The 21,828-nt window shown below is 44.2% G+C and overlaps 1 protein-coding gene across 3 annotated transcripts in view; it reads right to left on the minus strand.

The window, feature by feature from the left end:
* LOC121550311 (EGF-like repeat and discoidin I-like domain-containing protein 3) overlaps positions 1-21,828 on the minus strand; it is a 301,126-nt gene that overhangs the window by 107,788 nt on the left and 171,510 nt on the right. For all 3 annotated transcript variants that reach the window (XM_041862526.2, XM_041862525.2, XM_041862527.2), the window contains 2 exons: positions 16,122-16,235; positions 2,658-2,839 (listed from right to left, as the gene is read on the minus strand). In XM_041862526.2, the coding sequence (XP_041718460.1) occupies positions 2,658-2,839; positions 16,122-16,235 (296 nt within the window). The remainder of the gene's footprint in view (positions 1-2,657; positions 2,840-16,121; positions 16,236-21,828) is intronic.

Raw genomic sequence — 21,828 nt, forward strand, 5'->3', positions numbered from 1 at the left:
TGACATCTACTGGTCAGCAATAAATAGCAGCGTTTGATTATCAGATAGAGTTGAAGTCGGAAGTTTATATACACCTTAGCCAAATGCATTTAAACTCAGTTTTTCACAATTCCTGACATTTAATCCTAGTAAAAATTCCCTGTTTTAGGTCAGTTAGGATCACCACTTTATTTTAAGAATGTGAAATGTCAGAATAATAGTAAAGATAATTATTTATTTCAGCTTTTATTTATTTCATCACATTCCCAGTGGGTCAGAAGTTTACATATACTCAATTAGTATTTGGTAGCATTGCCTTTAAATTGTTGAACTTGGGTCAAACGTTTCGGGTAGACTTCCACATGCTCCCACAATAAGTTGGGTGAATTTTGGCCCATTCCTCCTGACAGAGCTGATGTAACTGAGTCAGGTTTGTAGGCTTCCTTGCTCGCACACACTTTTTCAGTTCTGACCACACATTTTCTATAGGATTGAGGTCAGGGCTTTGTGATGGCCACTCCAATACCTTGACTTCGTTGTCCTTAAGCCATTTCGCCAGAACTTTGGAAGTATGCTTGGGGTAATTGTCCATTTGGAAGACCCATTTGCAACCAAGCTTTAACTTCCTGACTGATGTCTTGAGATGTTGCTTCAATATATCCACATAATTTTCCTTCCTCATGATGCCATCTATTTTGTGAAGTGCACCAGTCCCTCCTGCAGCAAAGCACCCCCACAGCATGTTGCTGCCACCCTCGTGCTTCATGGTTGGGATGGTGTTCTTCGGCTTGCAAGGCACCCCCTTTTTCCTCCAAACATAACGAAGGTCATTATGGCCAAACAGTTCTATTTTTGTTTCATCAGACCAGAGGACATTTCTCCAAACGGTATGATCTTTGTCCCCATGTGCAGTTGCAAACCGTAGCCTGGATCTTTTATGGCGGTTTTGGAGCAGTGGCTTCTTCCTTGCTGAGCGGCCATTCAGGTTATGTCGATATAGGACTTGTTTTACTGTGGATATAGATACTTTTGTACCTGTTTCCTCCAGCATCTTCACAAGGTCATTTGCTGTTGTTCTGGGATTGATTTGCACTTTTCGCACCAAAGTACGTTCAACTCTAGGAGACAGAACGCGTCTCCTTCCTGAGCGGTATGACGGCTGCGTGGTCCCATGGTGTTTATACCTGCGTACTATTGTTTGTACAGATGAACGTGGTACCTTCAGGCGTTTGGAAATTGCTCCCAATGATGAACCAGTCTTGCGGAGGTCTACAATTTTTTTTCTGAGGTCTTGGCTGATTTCTTTTGATTTTCCCATGATGTCAAGCAAAGAGGCACTGAGTTTGAAGGTAGGCCTTGCGATACATCCACAGGTACACCTACAATTGACTCATATGATGTCAATTAGACTATCAGAAGCTTCTAAAGCCATGACATCATTTTCTGGAATTTTCCAAGCTGTTTAAAGGCACAGTCAACTTAGTGTATGTAAACTTCTGACCCACTGGAATTGTGATACAGTGAATTATAAGTGAAATAATCTGTCTGTAAACACTTGTTGGAAAAATTACTTGTGTCATGCACAAAGTAGATGTCCTAACCGACTTGCCAAAACTATAGTTTGTTAACAAGAAATGTGTGGAGTGGTTGAAAAATGAGTTTTAATGACTCCAACTTAAGTGCATGTACATTTCCGACTTCAACTGTATACTTTTTTTTCCTCCACTGTTTTAAGTAAAACTTTGTGGTGCAGGTAAGTTGTTGGCTTTAGTAGCTTATAATCAGTTGAAATACCAGGTTCGCAGTTTACATCATGTTTCCCTTTTTTGCATTCAAGTTGACTATTTTTCAAAAACTGCTTAAGACAGAAGTTATTATACTATACAAAACGTAACAAATGATTTGAACAACAGTGCAGAAAGTGTTGTTTCACAGAAAAAATCGAAAGTGTGCTTTCATCGTGATTCGACCTCATACCATCACGTCCCTGAATGTTCTATAGTTCCCTACTCTACTTGCTTAGCTACCGGTCAGGTGAAACTTTTGAACAACATCCTAACTATATTTGTAAGTACGGTGTGCAGTAGAGGTCGGTGTTTGAAAGCAGCTTGGAATTGAAGAAAGCACCGGCACCACGGCAAAATCAGTGGGAACTCGCATTTTGTAACACACGGTTTGAAAAATCACGTGATCATGTGATCAAACGAAGCTTCGGACGTCATTGATGACGTACTTCTGAAAAGCGAAACATGCATCGGCACACTGCTTCGAAGTTAGCTGTGTAGCGATTTCAACTCATGCCTCGGAGCTCCGATATCAAACGTAACATCACTAGTAATACACACAGGAGTGGAACCAACAGCATTTTTGTCCAGTGCTCACAGTTTAATTAGCCACTTAACTGAAACACTAATTAACTGTAAAGGACCTGAATTAGGACCAAAGTATTTATAAGTCCCTTCAACTATCCAAACAGATACATTTCTGACAGTGAAGGGACAATTCATAACTTCCTAAACTTCAGTTAATATTGCATTGATGCCAATATTCAGATGTACACACACACTTATCAGATCAATATTCTCTCTGGTGTGGTGTGCGAGGATTTTAGTGTACACATTCGTCTCTGTCTAGTAACCTGAGTGACTCGTGTCTCCTGGCCGGTGTCTGTGTCTTACCTGGATCCAGGGCCATCTGTCATTCTCGGCAGCCGTCCAGGCGTTGACCAGGCCCTTCTTGTTGAGCCGGGCAAAGTAGGGGTACCATTTCTGCAGGCCGAACAGAGCACGGTGGGTGGACGAGGCTGTTATCTGCTGGTTGGAGATGATGCCCCCCTCCATGCCCAGTGCTCCAGAGCATTCTGAGAGGACAGACATATGTATGAGGTTAGATGAAGGATGAAATATGTATGCAACAATTCGTTTCACACATATCTGTCTAGTGAGTTACAGACATACAGGATGCATATAGTAATAAGACAGATATGCATAGCTGTGTACCAAAGGGGCAGCATTCTTTCTTCATAGGAATAATCTCATCGTCCACAGTCCCATTCTCTACAACACTGCTGCTTTTCAATGTTCCTTCCTCTGTCCATGATTTTCTGTCGTAGTCCATCTCTGTCTCAGAGATGAACAAGATGTATTCCTTGGTTGGGCTCCCCTCCATTACATCAGGCAGAGTCTCAATCGTAGACACCGTGTCTTTGCCTTCGCTAACTGAAATTGTATCTTTATTGCTGCTCTCTCTCATGGAATTCCTGTCCTTGATGTCGTCGAGAGACAGGTCACCTTGACTCGTGTCCATACAACTTTCCTTATTGCTCTGGTTCATAGCCAGGACATCCTCAATGTTTCCACTAGGCCACAGCCCTCTCTCATCGTAGCCCTTGATTACAGGGCCATCCACATGCACAGGAGCCATGGGTCTCTTCTCCAAGTCCTCTAACAAAAAGAGAGACCTCAAACTGGCTCCAAAGGAGCTCCGACTATTCTGTCTGGACAACATCATCACCACAGTCAACAGACTGCAACAGAGTTATATACATTCAAGGCTGCAGAGCTAAAGTGGAGAGGCATGACACCAATATGGCTCTAATGAAATCACCCAAAGTGTTAGAACTCTTTTCAGAGCACACAAATTTTTTCCAGGCCTTGTTTCTTCCTACTTAGGAACTGCTAAGCAGCATCTCCAGGCACAATAGCAGCCTTTTAACAGCCACATTTGTGGATTTGAAACTCTGCCAATGCCTTCAAAGATAAAAGACTTCTTGTGCTGAACTTGGAGTGCTTATTTTTGTTGTGCCCCTGCTATAATGTGCACCTTGTCAATGGTGTCATTTCTTAAGTATAGTCATACAATTCTTAGAAAGTCTCATTATAAAGAGAGGTAGATTTGTCACATGCCCATCCCAGTGAGTGACTGTGGGCCAAGGAATGGCAAATTCTGGCTGCTCTTACATTAGTACTTGGAAGTGGAAGCATAAACAGCAATTGTTTTGATTTTAACAATTAAGCAAAACAGCCCTCGAATGGCAGGTGTTTAGCACCTACTATCCTAGATAAGAGTTTGTATAATTGCTAGTCTGTCTGCAAAGACATCTGGCTTGCTCTCAAATCACACAACAGTTTGTTAGGTTTCACCTACGCTGTGGTCAATTAGAGTGATATCTAATATCCCTGGGAATGGAATGATTTGACCATGTAGCAATAATAACTGTCAGTTTTTGGATCTATTGGTGCTATCCGGAAAAAGCCAGTTGTGTTATAGAAATTAGTCTTTATCTTCAACTCCACAACAAATAATGGACACTTTATAAAGTCAATGCAAGTAGATAATAGGAGATTGACAATCTTTTGACAAAATGTCATTCTCTTTTCAAAATAGACCAGTTCAATGTGCTGCATCTCAACCATCCGTCCCTGTGTTTCAGGTGAACAGGACCCCTGTAGGGATTTTAAGAGGTAAAAAGGGGTACAGCACAGCTTCCTCTGTACCTCCCATTGCACTAACTCTTTTGACTCATCACATACGCTGCTGCTACTGCTTATTATCTGTCCTGTTGCCTCGTCACTTCACCCCTACCCATGTGTACATATCTACCTCAATTACCTCATACCCCTGCACATCGACTACGTACGGATACCCCGTGTATATAGCCAAGTTATCGTTACTCATTGTGTATTTATTCCTCGTGTTATTATCTTTCTATTACTTTTCAATTTTTCTCTCTGCATCGCTGGAAAGGGCCCGTAAGTTAGCATTTCACTGTTAGTCTGCTGCTGTTGTTTACGAAGCATGTGACACATAACATTTGATTTGATTTGGTGTTAGTGCAGCCCTGATACTTTGGGCTTAATGCCATTAGAGTGTTTTGCTCAGTGGTGCAATATAAAGGCTGTTATGACACTGCGTTGCAACGCGTATTTTAGGCCTCTGTAAACAATGTCCTTGAGCGCTCCCAACTAACAGCCTCGCTGGGCAAAAATACTGCTGAGTAGCTAACTATGGCACTCTCCTTAGGCGAATAAACCAGCATGTCATTGAGCTAGGCTCAAGCATAAAGGTGTCTTGTGTTTTCAGACCTGCTTCGTATGCTTAGTTTGTAATGAGTACTTTCCATCAGGCACCGACTTCACATATTTGCATATAATTACAGATAAGTATTTTTTTAAACTGACATAACACTTCTGATTGAGGATGAATTGTAAAACCTGGGTAAGTTAAAAGCTGGCCACGACTACGTATCCCCTAAACACCCACCCCTCTCTGGCTAACGCATATGCATACATGCAGGCATGAACAAAATGAACATCATCAGGACTTGGGAGAAACCATAACTTTTGCATTTTTAAAGGAAGTCACAGGGTTGAAACTATTGTTGTCTGAGTGACTAAAAACAAAGAGAACAATGAAACATTGAGGAGTGATTTCGTTTACAGTCCATTGTTTTAATTTTGTTTTAATTTGTACTAATTAGAATTTCTTCCAGCTTTTTCCAGACAACAGGTAACAGATGACAATAAGGTTAACCTCTTTCTTATAGATCTTTGGCTATGCCAGATATGGTCGTCCAGGGTAGGGGAGGGAATGGCCGGCAGGGATGTAGCTCAGTTGATAGAGCATGGCGTTTGCAACGCCAGGGTTGTGGGTTTGATTCCCACGGGGGGCCAGTATAAAAAAAATATGTATTCACTAACTGTAAGTCGCTCTGGATAAGAGCGTCTGCTAAATGACTAAAATGTAAATGTAATGGTCTATTATTAGCGGCTATAACAATGTTGTTGGCTGATTTAGTTGTTGTATCCACCTTAGATAAGGTTGGTGCGGTTATTTATTCCAAAGCTATCTTCTCTCTTTAGATTTTCTGCTGCCAATAGTTGGCCACAGTAGCTAGTATTCTCAGAACTTCTAATGCAGTTAGGAGATAATTTAAGACTGAACTGGATCTTATATCAGAGCAATGTGAGACTCTGATGTGTAAAATGGACCATGCACATCAACAGCAAATACTGCCCTACCTAGTCATCAACTTTTTTTTATTGATTTATTTTTAATTGAATTTGAAAAGATACACTCCACCTGCAGTGAAGGCGCTCAACATTTACATTAGATTCCAGTCATTTAACAGATGCGCCCATCCAGAGCGACCCACAGGAGCAATCAGGGTGAAGCGCCCTGCTCATCGACAGATCCCCCACCCAACCGACTTGGGGACCCGAGCCAGCGACCTCTCGGCCACCGGTCACACGCTCCCAGCCGCCAGGCCACCTGTGGACCCCAACCATCCAAGACCCGCCCCTCCCCCGCTGTCCTAGCATGCTGATAGTTTATGACACACAACAATATACCTTAGTTTAACACTTATGTGAGATGAGATGTGTATAAACTAAATGGGTCACAATAGGTATGCCTAATTGATGTCTACTCACTTTGGTCAGCATGTTGACCCGTGTAGCTCAGTTGGTAGAGCATGGCGCTTGCAACATCAGGGTTGTGGGTTCAATTCCCACGGGGGGCCAGTATGAAAAAAAAAAAATGTATGCACTCACTAACTGTAAGTCGCTCTGGATAAGAGCGTCTGCTAAATGACTAAAATGTTGACAAAACTGTCCACTTTTTAGAAGACTCCTCAAACATGGAGCAAAATTCAACTACATGTTTTAGCCTTGGGCATTGCTTCCCCTAGCCAATAGGATGTGTCACGAAACTCTAGCCTGCAGGGTTAGCCTGCAGCACCAGTCATCAAAGTCTGTGATGTAACCTTCACCTTTTTGGCAAAACACTCCCCCGTAAGGTGAAAAACACAAATACAAACACTGTGAACCTGTGTAGCCTGAAAAGCAAGGAGACCACTCTCACCACAGTGGGAGACACAATGGCAACATTTAAAACAACACCAAGAGCAGATCCAGCTGCTGTAACAACGTAGCTGGGCGAGCAGGGAGCCGGTGATGTCTGAGGATTGTCCTAAGGGAGAGTGTGTGTGTGGGTGTGTGTCTGTGTGTGTGTGTGTGTGTGTGCTGCAGCCTTGGGGACAGCATCCATGTCTGTATTGCACTCATCCTCAAACATCTGAGAAGACGGTTTATTACGTGTAATATGGTCATAACTCTACCTGCTGTATATTAAGTGCAATATGTTATGAACTTTCCCTGGCCAGCCAGAAGGTCAATTCATTGAAAGAGCATAGTGGCAAGTGAGAGATGTCAGTCTCCCCAAAAGGCCTTTGTGCTTGCTTAAGTCTGGTATCTGAAATTTTTTACATTTACGTCATTTAGCAGGCGCTCTTATCCAGAGCGACTTACAGTTAGTGAGTGCAAAAATTTTATTTTTTTATTTTTTCATACTGCCCCCCCCCGTGGGAAACGAACCCACAACCCTGGCGTTGCAAACGCCATGCTCTACCAACATCCCCTGCCGGCCATTCCCTCCCCTACCCTGGACGACGCTGGGCCAATTGTGCGCCGCCCCATGGGTCTCCCGGTCGCGGCCGGCTACGACAGAGCCTGGATTCGAACCAGGATCTCTAGTGGCACAGCTAGCACTGCGATGCAGTGCCTTAGACCACTGCGCCACTCGGGAGTGATGAACCTCCATCTTCGCCTGGTCCTCTCCTTCTACAAACAGAAATCTATTTATGGAAAAGGGTTATTTTTCAAAATACCCCAACTGGGGAGAATAAATGTCTTTGCTCATATTTTTCCTCAAAGAAGGGACTGGTTTGAGGGGAGGGAACCTGTCTTAACAAATATTAGTATTAAAGTGATGGCTAAGCATTGCCATGGTACCATTGTGTTGACATATAATCCCAATTCCATTTGCAGGTTGGCAATGAATACTAATGTTTACCAAAGGCTGCCTCTCGGTGGTACATGGCAGAAACCATCTAAATCTTGTTATGCCAGACCAGAGAATATAATACATTTCTGTATTTTTCTTCATCCTTTCATTCCTCAATCAAAAGAGGGTTTGGGGGGAATCAAAGAAAAGCACATCACAGGATAAACTTATGACACCTACCTATTCATGACGAGTTTCCACAATAATTATTTTCCGGAGCTGCGTTCGTGACTCAGAGTTCAATAATGTCAAAACAATATGCCTTGTTTCTTTCTTCTTTTCTCTTTATTTAGTTATTTTATCTTCACTACAAATAACTCATTTTCTAAGGCTTCTTTTTTTCATTATTGATTTTTTCTGACATTTCCTACACTGATTTTCCCTCATTGTATGACTCAATACCGCACCTGGATTTTTTGTATTAGTAGTAATGTATAGCTGATATGAGTAGCATGCAATGTAACCACAAAAAATTTAATTTAAATGCCATTTTAATACCGGACATCCGAGTCAGTGTTGTGACCACAGGTGCACAGTCTAACATATCTAATGTTTTTAATTATAATAGGGCACTCTGTCATATCTGGAATTGGATATTGTAAGGTATACTGTGTGTTTGTCATGAAGCTACACTGAGGAAAATCAGTGCAAGCATTTATCAAAGTCATATTGTTCATTTGTGTGATATTTTCAAAGTACAACGGTAAATTGGTGTGATGCACGATGCAAACTACACTATATATAAGTATATGTTGACACCCCTTTAAATGAGTGGTTTCGACAATTTCAGCCACACCCGTTGCTGACAGGTGTATAATATCGAGAACACAGCCATGCAATCTCCATAGACAAACATTGGCAGTAGAATGGCCTTACTGAAGAGATCAGTGACTTTCAACATGGCACCGTCATAGGATGCCACCTTTCCAACAAGTCAGTTCGTCAAATTTCAACCCTGCTAGAGCTTCTCCGGTTAATTGTAAGTGATGTTTTTGTGAAGTGGAAATGTCTAGGAGCAACAACGGCTCAGCCGCGAAGTGGTAGGGCACACAAGCTCACAGAACGGGACCGGCGAGTGGTGAAGCGCGTAAGGCGTAAAAATTGTCAGTCCTCGGTTGCGACACTCACTACCGAGTTCCAAACTGCCTCTGGAAGCAACATCAGCACAATAACTGTTCGTCAGGAGCTTGAAATGGGTTTCCATGGCCAAGCAGCCGCTCACAAGCCTAAGATCGCCATGCGCAAAGCCAAGCGTCGGCTGGAATGCAGTAAAGCTCGCCGCCATTGAACTCTGGAGCAGTGGAAACGCGTTCTCTGGAGTGATGAATCACACTTCACCATCTGGCAGTCCGACAGGTGAATCTGGTTTTGGCGGATGCCAGGAGAACGCTACCTGCCCCGAATGCATAGAGCCAACTGTAAAGTTTGGTGGAGGAGGAATAATGGTCTCGGGCTGTTTTTCATGGTTCGGACTACGCCCCGTAGTTCCACTGAACTGAAATCTTAACGCTACAGCATTCAATTACATTCTAGACAATTCTGTGCTTCCAACTTTGTGGTAACTGTTTGGGGAAGGCCCTTTCCTGTTTCAGCATGACAATGCCCCTTGCACAAAGCGAGGTCCATACAGAACTGGTTTGTCGAGATCGGTGTGAAAGAACTCGAATGGCCTGCACAGAGCGTTGACCTAAACCCCATCAAACACCTTTGGGATGAATTGGAATGCCGACTGCGAGCCAGGCCTAATCGCCCAACATTAGTACCCAACCTCCCTAATGCTCTTGTGGCTGAATGGAAGCAAGTCCCCACAGCAATGTTCCAACATCTAGTCGAAAGCCTTCCCAGAAGAGTGGAGGCTGTTATAGCATCAAAGGCGGGACCAACTCCATATTAATGCCCATGATTTTGGAATGAGATGTTCGACAAGCAGGTGTCCACATACACTACATGACCAAAAGTATCTTCCTGATTAAACATAGTTTACACCTGTAGACATAAATGCTAAACAGTTTGTTTGAAAATCTCTCTCACTAGCTATCTATTGCTCTCTCTCAAGGACATTCAATTTATTTTTGAAATGGGTATTTTAAAACACTCGTCAGGGAATCTCTGGCAGCATCATGCACAATGAACCATGTCCTTATCATATAATGCCTGTCCAGAAAACTAGTTCAGTTTACCCGCCCACCGCACTCCCCAACTGTACTGCCAGGGAAGCCATTGTATAACACTGAAAAACATTGCAGCAACTAAGCCTTAGCAAATGCTCTAACACTTTATCAATACTGTAGAAGCGTTCGAAACACTAACAATGTTGTAGACATTCTCTACCAACCATAGCAGCAACCCTAGCAGCAACACTTTAACAACGCTACTCCAACTCTGTGACAACGTTCACCTTGTCGGGATGAAGGGGCATCTTTAATGAGCTGTCTGCCAGCCGTGCGTCCGTCAGAGCAGAGCAGCTGTGGTTGGTGGCCCTAGGCCTCGGCCTGCTGCCCCCTGTGCATACATCAGCCCCTCCGACAGCACACATCACTAATGCCACCGTCGCTACCATGTGAAAGCTGAATCCATCTCCCTCAAGGCCTACCTACAGCCGCAAACAAATTAAACCACACTGAAATTAACGCAACCGCAACAATACTCAGGAGAAGAAAGACTGGAGGAATGGGGAGAGAATAGCAAACATTCTGATATGTGGATTATTATTTATTTTTTATGCACACTCACAGAATTATGTTTTACTCATTTACTGTGAATACCCATTGACTTGATGCACGCACACACAGAAACACACACACCTGTGAATGCACACACACACCATGCCAGTGGGCATTTACTAGCGTGATTGAGTCCCAACTGAACTCTCACCAATCCTCATGGCAGTCCTTTAACTCACTTACCCTCATTTTGCTTGAGGTAAACCACCCCTGGATTGGCCCCATTGAATGACACACTCAAGACTTCCCAAAAAATCATTCCAGGCAGTAGCAGTTGCTTGGTGATATAGCTCAGTTGGTAGAGCATGGCGCTTGCAACGCCAGGGTTGTGGGTTTGTTTCCCACGGGGGGCCAGTATGAAAATGTATGCACTCACTAACAGTAAGTTGCTCTGGATAAGAGTGTCTGCTAAATGACTAAAATGTAAAATGTCTATTAGCCCGAGGCTACACAGAGACAATAACAGTAGGGTGCTAACAGTGACAGGAAACCAGACCTAATTCCCAGAAATGGCCTAACTAATGAACAAGGTTTATTTGAGCCAACAAGCTTCAGGGTTTGGAAAAACAAACCACTTTTGAAGATGATGAGACAGTGAGCAGTCCTCTCATTCTGTGCAGCAATGGAAATAAGCAAATAACTATCTAGAGTAGGCTACTTCCTCTCTCCTCCATAAGCTCTCAGAATAGCATTTAGTAGGTATTTGTCTACCTTTGTCTGATCTCCAGCTTTCATCCAAATCAAAGACAGGGTTTGCACTCGATGAAAGCTGCCTTGGTCTGGTTGAAGGAATAGATTATTTTTGGTTCAAGGCATTCAATTGGCTGACACTGGTTGCCCCCATGACATTGCCATGAGTAAATGTGTGCTGTCAAATCTCAGACAAGTATCACTGTTCATTTCCAATAATTACTTTTCAACTGATGAAGATTGCCTGATAGATTTACAATAACATGTCCTTGAGTTTTGCTACTGATTTATGGATTGGTTTATTCACATGCATGATATGTATTTCAAAGAGTTTGTTATGGATTTCCTTTCAGCATGCTTCACAATGACAAGAGGTTGGTGTCACCTTAATTGGGGAAAACAGGCTTGTGGTAATGGCTGGAGCAGAATTAGTGGAATGGTATCAAATACATCAAGCACATGGTTTCCATGTACGCCGTTCCGGCCATTATTAAGAACCGTTCTCCCCTCAGCAGCCTCCTGTGTTCACAATACCAGACTTTTTCAGGACTTGTGTCACGCCCTGACTCAGGGGACGTTTAATTGTTGAGTCAGGGTGTGGATATTCCGTGTTGTGTTGTTTTCTATGTTTAGTTCTAGATCGTTTAGATCTCTGTTGGCCAGGGTGGTTCCCAATCAGAGGCAGCTGTAGCTCATTGTCTCTGATTGGGGACCATACTTATGCAGCCGTTTGGCACCATTCTGTGTGGGATCTTGTTCCGTATAGGTATGTTATTAGTCTACCTTGGACTTCACGTATCGTTTGTTTGTTGTTTTGTTCGTGTTCAGTACGTTAATAAATATGTACGATTATCACGCTGCGCCTTGGTCCGTCTCATCCGTAAACGATCGTGACAGAAGATCCCACCAACTAAGAACCAAGCAGCGTGTCCAGGAACAGACAGCCTGGACCTGGGAGGAGATCCTGGACGGGAAGGGATCCTGGACTTGGGAGGAGATTCAGGCCGGAATGGATCGCCGTCCTTGGGAGGAGACTGTGGAGGCACGCTATAGAGAGGAGCAGCGGCAACGCAGAGGGTGCCGGCCGAGGAGGAAGCCCGAGAGACAGCCCCAATAATTTTTTTTGGGGGGGCTAAAAGGGTGGTTGGCGGAGCCTAGTGTTAGAGCAGAGCCAACTCCCCGTACTCATGCAAAGAAGCGTGTGACTGGGCAGGCTCCGTGTTATGCGGAGCCACGTACTGTGCCGCGAGTGTTCCGGCACAGTCCTGTACGTCCTGTGCTAGCACCACGCACGTGTCGTGCGAAGATGGGCATTCAGCCAGGATGGGGTGTGCCGGCTCAACGCTCGTGGTCTCCAGTACGCCTCCTCGGTCCCGTATACACTGCGCCGGTGCTACGTGCTGTATCGCCAGTACGCGTGCACAGCCCCGTACGTCCTGTGCTAATGCCTCACACATATTGTGTGGAGGTAGGCATTCAGCCAGGACGGGTTGTGTCAGCTCTCCGCTCCAGACCTCCAGTGCGCCTCCACAGTCCGGTACGGCCCGTTCCTGCTCCCCGCACCAAGCCAGTGGTGCGTGTTCCCAGTCCGGCCCGGCCCGTTCCTGCTCCCCGCACCGAGCCAGTGGTGCGCGTCGCCAGCCCGGTCCGGCCTGTTCCTGTCCCTCGCACCAAGCCAGTGGTGCGCGTCGCCAGCCTGGTCCGGCCTGTTCCTGTCCCTCGCACCAGGCCAGTGGTGCGCGTCGCCAGCCCGGTCCGGCCTGTTCCTGCCCCTCGCACCAAGCCAGTGGTGCGCGTCGCCAGTCCGGTACGGCCCGTTCCTGCTCCCCGCACCAAGCCAGTGGTGCGCGTCATCAGCCCGGTCCGGCCCGTTCCTGCTCCCCGCACCAAGCCAGTGGTGCGCGTCGTCAGCCCGGTCCGGCCCGTTCCTACTCCCCGCACCAAGCCAGTGGTGCGTGTGTCCAGTCCGGCACGGCCCGTGCCTGTTCCACCGGTGCCTGGTCCGGCACCGGTCAGCTGCTCCACTCCGGAGCCAGAGCAATCCGCTCCACCGGGGTCCAGTCCAACTCCAGTCAGCGGATCCACTCCGGAGCCAGAGCAATCCGCTCCACCGGGGTCCAGTCCAGCTCCGGTCAGCCGCTCCACTCCGGAGCCAGAGAAGTCCGCTCCACCGGTGCCCAGTCCAGCTCCAGTCAGTGGCTCCAGTCCGGAGCCTGTGCAGTTCGATCCACCGTCGTCGGGTCCAGCTCTAGTCAGCGGTGCCAGTCCAGACCCAGACGTCAGCCCCTCTCCATTTTCGGGGTCTCCCACACCAGGGTCCAGACAGGACTTGGTACGTCGTGGGAGGAAGGAGAGGGGAAGCAGCGCGCCGAGGTCCAGACCAGACCAGGGGCGCAACAGGGAGGTGGAGAGAAAGTGGTGGTCACGCCCGGAGCCGGATCCGCCTCCGAGGCGGAATGCCCACCCGACCCCTACCCTGTTATGTTTATGTGGCGCGGTCGGAGTCCGCACCTTTGGGGGGGGGGGGTACTGTCACGCCCTGACTCAGGGGACGTTTAATTGTTGAGTCAGGGTGTGGATATTCCGTGTTGTGTTGTTTTCTATGTTTAGTTCTAGATCATTTTGATCTATGTTGGCCAGGGTGGTTCCCAATCAGAGGCAACTGTAGCTCGTTGTCTCTGATTGGGGACCATACTTAGGCAGCCGTTTGGCACCAGTCTGTGTGGGATCTTGTTCCGTATAGGCATGTTATTAGTCTACCTTGGACTTCACGTATCGTTTGTTTGTTGTTTTGTTCGTGTTCAGTACGTTAATAAATATGTACGCTTATCACGCTGCGCCTTGGTCCGTCTCATCCGTAAACGATCGTGACAACTTGACATGGTTTCAGATGGTAAAATCAAACTTTACATGGATTTTCATGTTACGCATTTTATGAAACAGTTCACACAGACATTGTTTGCTTGAGCTTTCTACTGCCAACCTGGCTAACTTTACAGAACCATTATTCAGATGGAATATCTATAGCAAACAATTAAATGTATTTCCCATTTCAATGGGTTGCAGTGCACAATAACAATGTTCTACAACACAATAGGGTTGTTATTAATCCATAGAAATGTTCAGACATTGAAAATGTCATGATGATAAGGTAAAAAAGACAACCTTCACACTTGGGGTCTTTACAAAATACAAACATAAGGAAATAATGACGATTTTCTGGAGCATATCTAGATTAAATTGTTTACAGACTGTAAATGCTGAGGCACTTTTTAGTGATATTTCCCTCTGTTTGAAAAAAACTCTGCTATCTGGCATGTGCAGACTTCAGTTAATCCCGCAAACAACCTTCTTCACAGCAACGGCTGTGCCGAAGCACAGAAGCCAGGTTGAAAAATAGTTCAAGGCTCCCAACCCTGGTCTGATTCAAAAAGTCAGGGCATCAAAGAGACCAAACAATGCTGGTGGAAATGGTATCCACTGTGGTGCCATATTTCCGCTGATTGATGCTGATCAAATAAGTGGGTAATCGTCTCGGAACTCATAACTGTGGTTGCATAACTGATATGAAGGGGTTTCTATGAATAAGCAATGCTAAGGAGAAAATGCCGGATATTTGTTAATGAGTGACTTCACTTATTTGACCCACCACAAAATAAAAGACAGGAAATGAAGGAAATGATTTGTCTTCTTCCTGAAAAGCATTAACTATGCTTTCTGGGAAAAAGTTTGTCATCCATTTTATTTTATTATTTTTTTGGGGGGGGGGGGGTGAGTGAGTGGTCTATCCATATGTGTTGGTTGTGATGTCATGGCAAGATGTTTCAAATTAAAGCCCAAACATTCCTCATAGCCACACATTATGAAATGATGTAGTATATGATCGTAATTTAAGATTTGATATGGATCCAATGAGACAATAATGGGGCGGCGCACAATTGGCCCAGCGTCATCCAGAGTAGGGGAGGGAATGGCCAGCAGGGATGTAGCTCAGTTGGTAGAGCAAGGCGTTTGCAACGCCAGGGTTGTGGTTCGATTCCCACAGGGGGCCGGTATGAAAAATAAAAAAAATATGTATGCACTCACTAACTGTAAGTCGCTCTGGATAAGAGCGTCTGCTAAATGACTAAAATGTAAATGTAAATAATAGAAGATTGTACTCTACAGGTAAATTATAATACAAGGACTGATTATACATAAATGTGTGTGGTCTTATCGTTTTCAATGACAACTTTAATACTAAACCACCGCAGCTGTACTTGACTACATATTATACATTCTCTGGCAACATCTTTTGCTTCTCTTTCAAAAAATCTCTGCTAGACGGTGCCACAAGTTGCTCCAATGCCTGAGTTATAAAATATTCAGTTCAGCTCCCACCGGACTACTCAAAACTAGCACATTGCTGTAACTATAAGAGATTGTGCCTGTCCCTATACAGGGAATATGTCTAGTGATGTCTGGGTAAGGTTAAGAATATATGTGTGTGTGTGTGTGTGTGGGTGTGTGTGTGTATGTGTGTGTGTGTTGGTGTGTGTGTTTGTGTGTCTTGCAACGTCTGCTCATTGATTGTCTGCAGTCATGGAGGAGCTTTTGACAAAGTCAGTCTCATCTTGAACAACCCTGAATCTTCACAACAATCTCCGCAGCACACAGATGAAGACGCGTGTGGATTTAGATACAGAAAGATGGATAGAGAGATAAAGAAAGAGATGGAATTATCCCATTCCCTAAAGCCTCACAAAATGAAAGAATGTTCTTGCCCTGTTTGCCAGCAGTAGCTACCAACGTCATCAGTTGTACGCAGAAAAGCCAGGCAAGGGTGATCATGAAATAGAAGAGAAAAGATAAGAGGAAGATCAAATAAACAAAAAACACAGCACTTACTGTATTGGCAGTTCCTTCCCATGTACTCCCCAGGGCATTCGCAAGAGTAGTTGGCAACCAGATCTGTGCAGATCCCCCCATTTTTACACGGGTCTTTCTCGCATTCATTAACATCTGCAAGAGCCAAGAAAACAGAAAAGAGGCCCATTAACTTATTTAAAGCACACATGTTGGCAATTAGCAGGACCTCATTCTCATTAGAATGCATTGGTGGGGAGAATGTATTGAATTTGCTTCGTTTGTTACTTGATTCTGCCTCCCCCAAGATGCTTTCACAGAGACAGAGGGGCTGGTTTCCTGAATCTAATAAGTCTAATGGTTTCCTGGGATTGACCGTTAATGCTACACACCAATTTGGGTTTGGGACTCTCAACAAACACATATAGCAGGCTATTGCACCAATCGTCGTGTAGAGTTTAGCAATGCAATGTGAAGAAAGTAGGTTTCAATAAGTGTTAACCTCTATGGGATCGGTGTCCAGTATACGGGACGGTTGAGCTAAAGTGCGCTAATGTGATTAGCATGACTGTTGTAAGTAACAGAAAACTTTCCAGGACATAGACATGTCTTATATGGGCAGAAAGCTGAACTTTTTGTTAATCTAACTGCACTGTCCAATTTACAGTAGCTATTACAGTGAAAAAATACCATGCTTTTGTTTGAGGGGAGTGCACAACAACAAAAAACGTATCACGGCAACTGGTTTGATACATTCACCTCTGAAGGTAAATAATGTACTTACATTCAGTAATCTTGCTCTGATTTGTCATCCTAAGGGTCCCAGAGATAAAATATAGCATAGTTTTGTTTGATAAAATCAATTTTTATATTAAAATGTAGGAAATGGGTTCTACAGTTTGAACCCCTGCTGTCTCTGGCTCCACACCCACCCTGCCCGGCCATCTAGATATGTGAAAGTTAGTGTATAAGCTAATGATCCATCATGTATGACACTCCTGGGAGTGTATAAACTTACATTTTGTATTACCATATAATTTTTGTATGTTCTCTATAGTTATGTACTTGAAAATGTATCAATTGACCAATTCGGCACATTTGTGCAGACTTGATAGAAAATAGTCCAGTAGTGCAATGCTTCACTGGATCAATCTGAAACTTTGCACACACACTGCTGCCATCTATTGGCCAAAATCGAAATCTAAATTGCTCCTAAACTGCAATATTATATTGTGGCCTTTCTCTTGCATTTCAAAGATGACGAAAAACTAAAACTAAAAAACGCATGTTTTTTTGTTTGTATTATCTTTTACCAGATCTAATGTGTTATATTCTCCTACATTTATTTCACATTTCCACAAACTTCAAAGTGTTTCCTTTCAAATGGTATCAATAATATGCATATCCTTGCTTCAGGTCCTGAGCTACAGGCAGTTAGATTTGGATATGTCTGATCCTTAAGAGGTTAAAGGAATGTATTCGTCTTCAATCTGGCTGCAATTAGCGGGTCTCTTGCCATTTAATCTACAGATCAGAGAACCGTGATAAAAGTCAGTCATCATGTTCTTTTGAGGCAGATCGAAATCAACGAACAATGCTTTCTTTCCAAAAATCACCATTGGCCCTCAGTCTCGGTTTTCTATGTCTGGAATCTGTTACGGACAGTGTTTAGTGTATGGGGCCAAGTCCTGCTGAGAATAACCTGTGTCCTGCTGAGAATAGGATGTGTTTTGTGATTGTATAGTATATCTCATAAAGGAACCCACAGCCTCATGAACAAAAGTATAAGGTTTCATTCGATTTTGAGAAGAACCATAACTTGGCATTAATTACATTTGGCAACATACCCATAAGCAAAGGGCTCATTCCCCATCTAGTAAAGTGAGTACCAAAACACTTAATCCCACTCTAAAGCATGCCCCTACTCTTCAGTGACTATACACACTGACTTCATGAATATGGAACATAGTCAGCAAGCTTAAGAACTCAAATATGATTAAAGTCTAAGCCTGTTTGATTGCTTAATCTTTCTGAAATGTTATCTTCAACATCTAAGAATTTAATCAATTCCAGAATAAGGCTGTAATGTAACAAAATGTGGAAAAAGTCAAAAGGTCTGAATACTTTTTGAATGCACTGTATATCCACCGTTATTTATAAAGAGCCTAGCCTGTAGACCTACAGAGCACCACAGTAGCCCACCACTGACATGATGTTTGTGAATATGGTGAGAACATCGCTGCTGGTATCAACCTTCTCAACCTGATGGTGGTAAGAAGTCAAGCACTGAAATAAATTAGGAAAAGTCCTCCATAACTGAGTAGAATCCTCTAGAACATGCATCCCGCTGGGACACAAAGGAAACAAAATAACATTATATTTTGAGAAGCATATCATCATCTGGATCATACTGTAAGTTCAAAGTGAGAAAGACAAGGGCTTTCACCGCTGCCTCTACAGAGAAAGACATTGGTATCGGCCTCGTGTGGTAGGTAGGTAGGTAGCAGTGGCGGTCAGAGCTGTTTAAGATGAGTGTCCATCATGAGGTTGCTACTACCTAGCCTATGAATTAAAGTTTACTATGTAGATGCACACAGCTCGAGAGACAAATTTGAGGTGACAGACAGTGACACATGGACTGACAGTGACATTCAATACCACCTTGCACACTCTTGCCTGCATCTAGCTTATATAGGGTGTAATCATTAGTCCAACAGTTACAAACAAGAGTTTCTATTGGACAAATTCAGGTATGTTATCCCCGTTTTGTTCCGTTTCCTTCCGTTGAAGAAACGTTTTTCAACAGAATCAGCGGAATGAATACACCCCTGATCACGCGTAAAACACAGTTCACTTTCATAGCAGCCATGTTGTATTCCTTCTCGCATGCGCTCTCCTCCTCTTACCTCTTCCCTTCGCTTGTGGACTTCAATGCACAACACATCAGCTGTATGTGACCAGGCAAAAATACCTTTCCAAGCCAAACTGCTACACACAGCCTACATCGTTGTCACCATATTTGCTAAAGTAACGTCATAGTCAGCATAGCTAATACGCGTTAGTAAACCCGCTACAATCATGCAGTAACGTTACGGTGTACAGTCAGTGTAATATTCATATGTGTCAACATACTGAATTGTAATTGGTTGCATTCTACAGTCGTATCATACTGTGCTATGATTGGTTAAGACCACCCAGGTTGTGAAGTCATTTTCAGTTGATCATGGCCGGAGACACGTGAACATGCCAGTTTTAACTAGTTAATAAAGAGCTACATTTATAAAGATCCTGTCGTACTGCATTTTATTATTTTGTACAAAGCGTGCAAAACAAGACAGTCAGTAAGCAGTTACAGAAGCTTACCTTGACTTGGAAGAGTTCCAGTGTTGTGTTGGATAGTCATAGCCAGCTAGCTAACATATCATCCCTCTGTTTGAGCAGGGTGTTTCAGTAGACTGAACTAGCTAGCTGCATTTGCTAGCTAAGTAAGTGAAAAAAAAAGACGTAATCTCCGTCATTTTGTAAGAAATTAATTTGTTCAAAACTGTTCAACTATTGTCTTTCTCTCTCTTTGAGTCAACTACTCACCACATTTTATGCACTGCAGTGCTAGCTAGCTGTAGCTTATGCTTTCATAAGCTACAGCTTTACCCCTACCTACATTACCTCGACTAACCTGTACCCCCGCACATTGACTCGGTACCGGTACCCCCTGTATATAGCCTCATTATTGTTATTTTATAGCGCTTTTTTTTAAACTTGAGTTTATTTAGTAAATATTTTCTTAACTCTTTCTTTAACTGCATTGTTGGTTAAGGGCTTGTAAGTAAGCTTTTCATGGTAAGGTCTATACCTGTTGTATTCGGTGCATGTGACAAATACAATTTCATTTGATTTGATTGGGTGGACAACATGTCAGTTCATGCTGCAAGAGTTCTGATAGGTTGGAGGACGTCCTCCGGAAGTTGTCATAAACAATTGCTGTGTAAGTCTATGGAAGGGGGTGAGAACCATGAGCCTCCTATGTTTTGTATTGAAGTCAATGTACCCAGAGGATGATGGAAGCTAGCTGTCCTCCGGCTACACCATGGTGCTACCCTACAGAGTGCTTTGGAGGCTACTGTATACCTTATTTGCAAAATAGTGTGTTTTAATCAATTATTTGGTGACGTGATTATATTTAGCATAGTTTTATCTAAAAATGATAACTGGTAATGTTTTGAACTGGTAATGAAATTCACTGAGGAGGATGGTCCTCCCCTTCCTCCTCTGAGGAGTCTCCACTGGTAGGTAGGTAGGTAGGTAGGGAGGTAGGTAGGTAGGTAGGGGGTTGTGGAGTTCTTCTAAGTTGCAGCACAAGATAGGCTGATCAAATCACACCTCAGGGTTTAGTCCTCTTTGATAATACTTAAGAGGTGACATACTCCCCTCTTTAAACTTTGGGAGTGGGGATGGGATGGAGAGACATGAAACGATAGTTACCGGAGTTGTAACTCCAGTTCTATGAGTGGAGCGGAGCCCCATAGGGGAGCTCTGCTCCTATTGGTTTACCCCGCTGCCTAGGCAGCGAACAAAATTATGCACACACCTGCAGCCAATAGGAGTACAGGTGTCCCTATAAGAGGGGACGCTTCCCCTCAATCAGCCTCCCGAGAATTATCTTCAGCGAGACTGGAGGGTCGGCAAGGCCTTAAGTCCTATGGGGCTCCGCTCCACTCATAGAACTGGAGTTACAACTCCGGTAACTATCGTTCTATATCATGGAGCTCTGCCCCTAGGGGAGCTCTGCTCCTATTGGTTTAAGGTGGAGCGCAACGCTCCAAAATGTACTCCCTGCCGAGCCCAACACTTTCCACTTAAATGAAAAGGTCGGGCCTAGCAATGGCTGCGACCAAGTCCCACAGTACTGTAACACACTGTGTCACAATATACTGTGTCCTCGGTACAAATCCGCCCCACCTAGTCCAATGGCATTGCCAATGTCTAGTGGGCAGATAACCAGAATATGAGCCATACTAATCTGCGCAGATAGATGACGTCACAATTCCATCAATATTTTATGACCGATCTAATAGTAATGTAACAAAGTTACAAAAACTATTTCCCTCATCATCCTCCCCCAACCCAGTAACACTGGTGGGCAGATTAATAACATTCCCTCTACTGTACTGAACATGTCAGTCATTTATTTCTCCCTCTAACAGGAGCGGACCTGAAAGAGACCTACCTCTTTAGTCCTGCATTCCTTTCTCCTAGCTCAAGGCCTCCCATCAGCTACACTGAGTACAGACCGAGCCAAAGAGTTAGAAGACATATCCAAGAGATAGAAACTGATAAATGGAGATGGTGACGACCACGACGCCGCTGCACAAATATCCTCTACCCCTGTTCCTCTGAAAAGGGCAATAGAAGCCGCTACTCCACGAGTGGAGTGGGCTCTTATACCCTGAGGCAATTGTCGCCCCGCTGCCTCATAAGCTGTCTTAATGCCTTCGCAAAGCCAATGAGATAGACGCTGTTTCAAAAGTGGTCTACCTAGTGCAGCCGCACCGTGACACACAAACAGCTGACGTGATGACCTAATTGCTTCTGTGCGCTCAACGTAACACGCCAAAGCGCACACTGGGCACAGGCGATGGAGCCTTTCCTCTCTCCTCTCCCAATGGGGAGGGGGAGAAAAAGCCCACAGCTCCACGGTCTGTGATCTATATGAGCTCTTAATAACCTTCGGCATAAATGCCAGGTTAGG

This window comes from Coregonus clupeaformis, chromosome 18, assembly GCF_020615455.1.
Source record: "Coregonus clupeaformis isolate EN_2021a chromosome 18, ASM2061545v1, whole genome shotgun sequence".
NCBI classification, from domain to species: domain Eukaryota; kingdom Metazoa; phylum Chordata; class Actinopteri; order Salmoniformes; family Salmonidae; genus Coregonus; species Coregonus clupeaformis.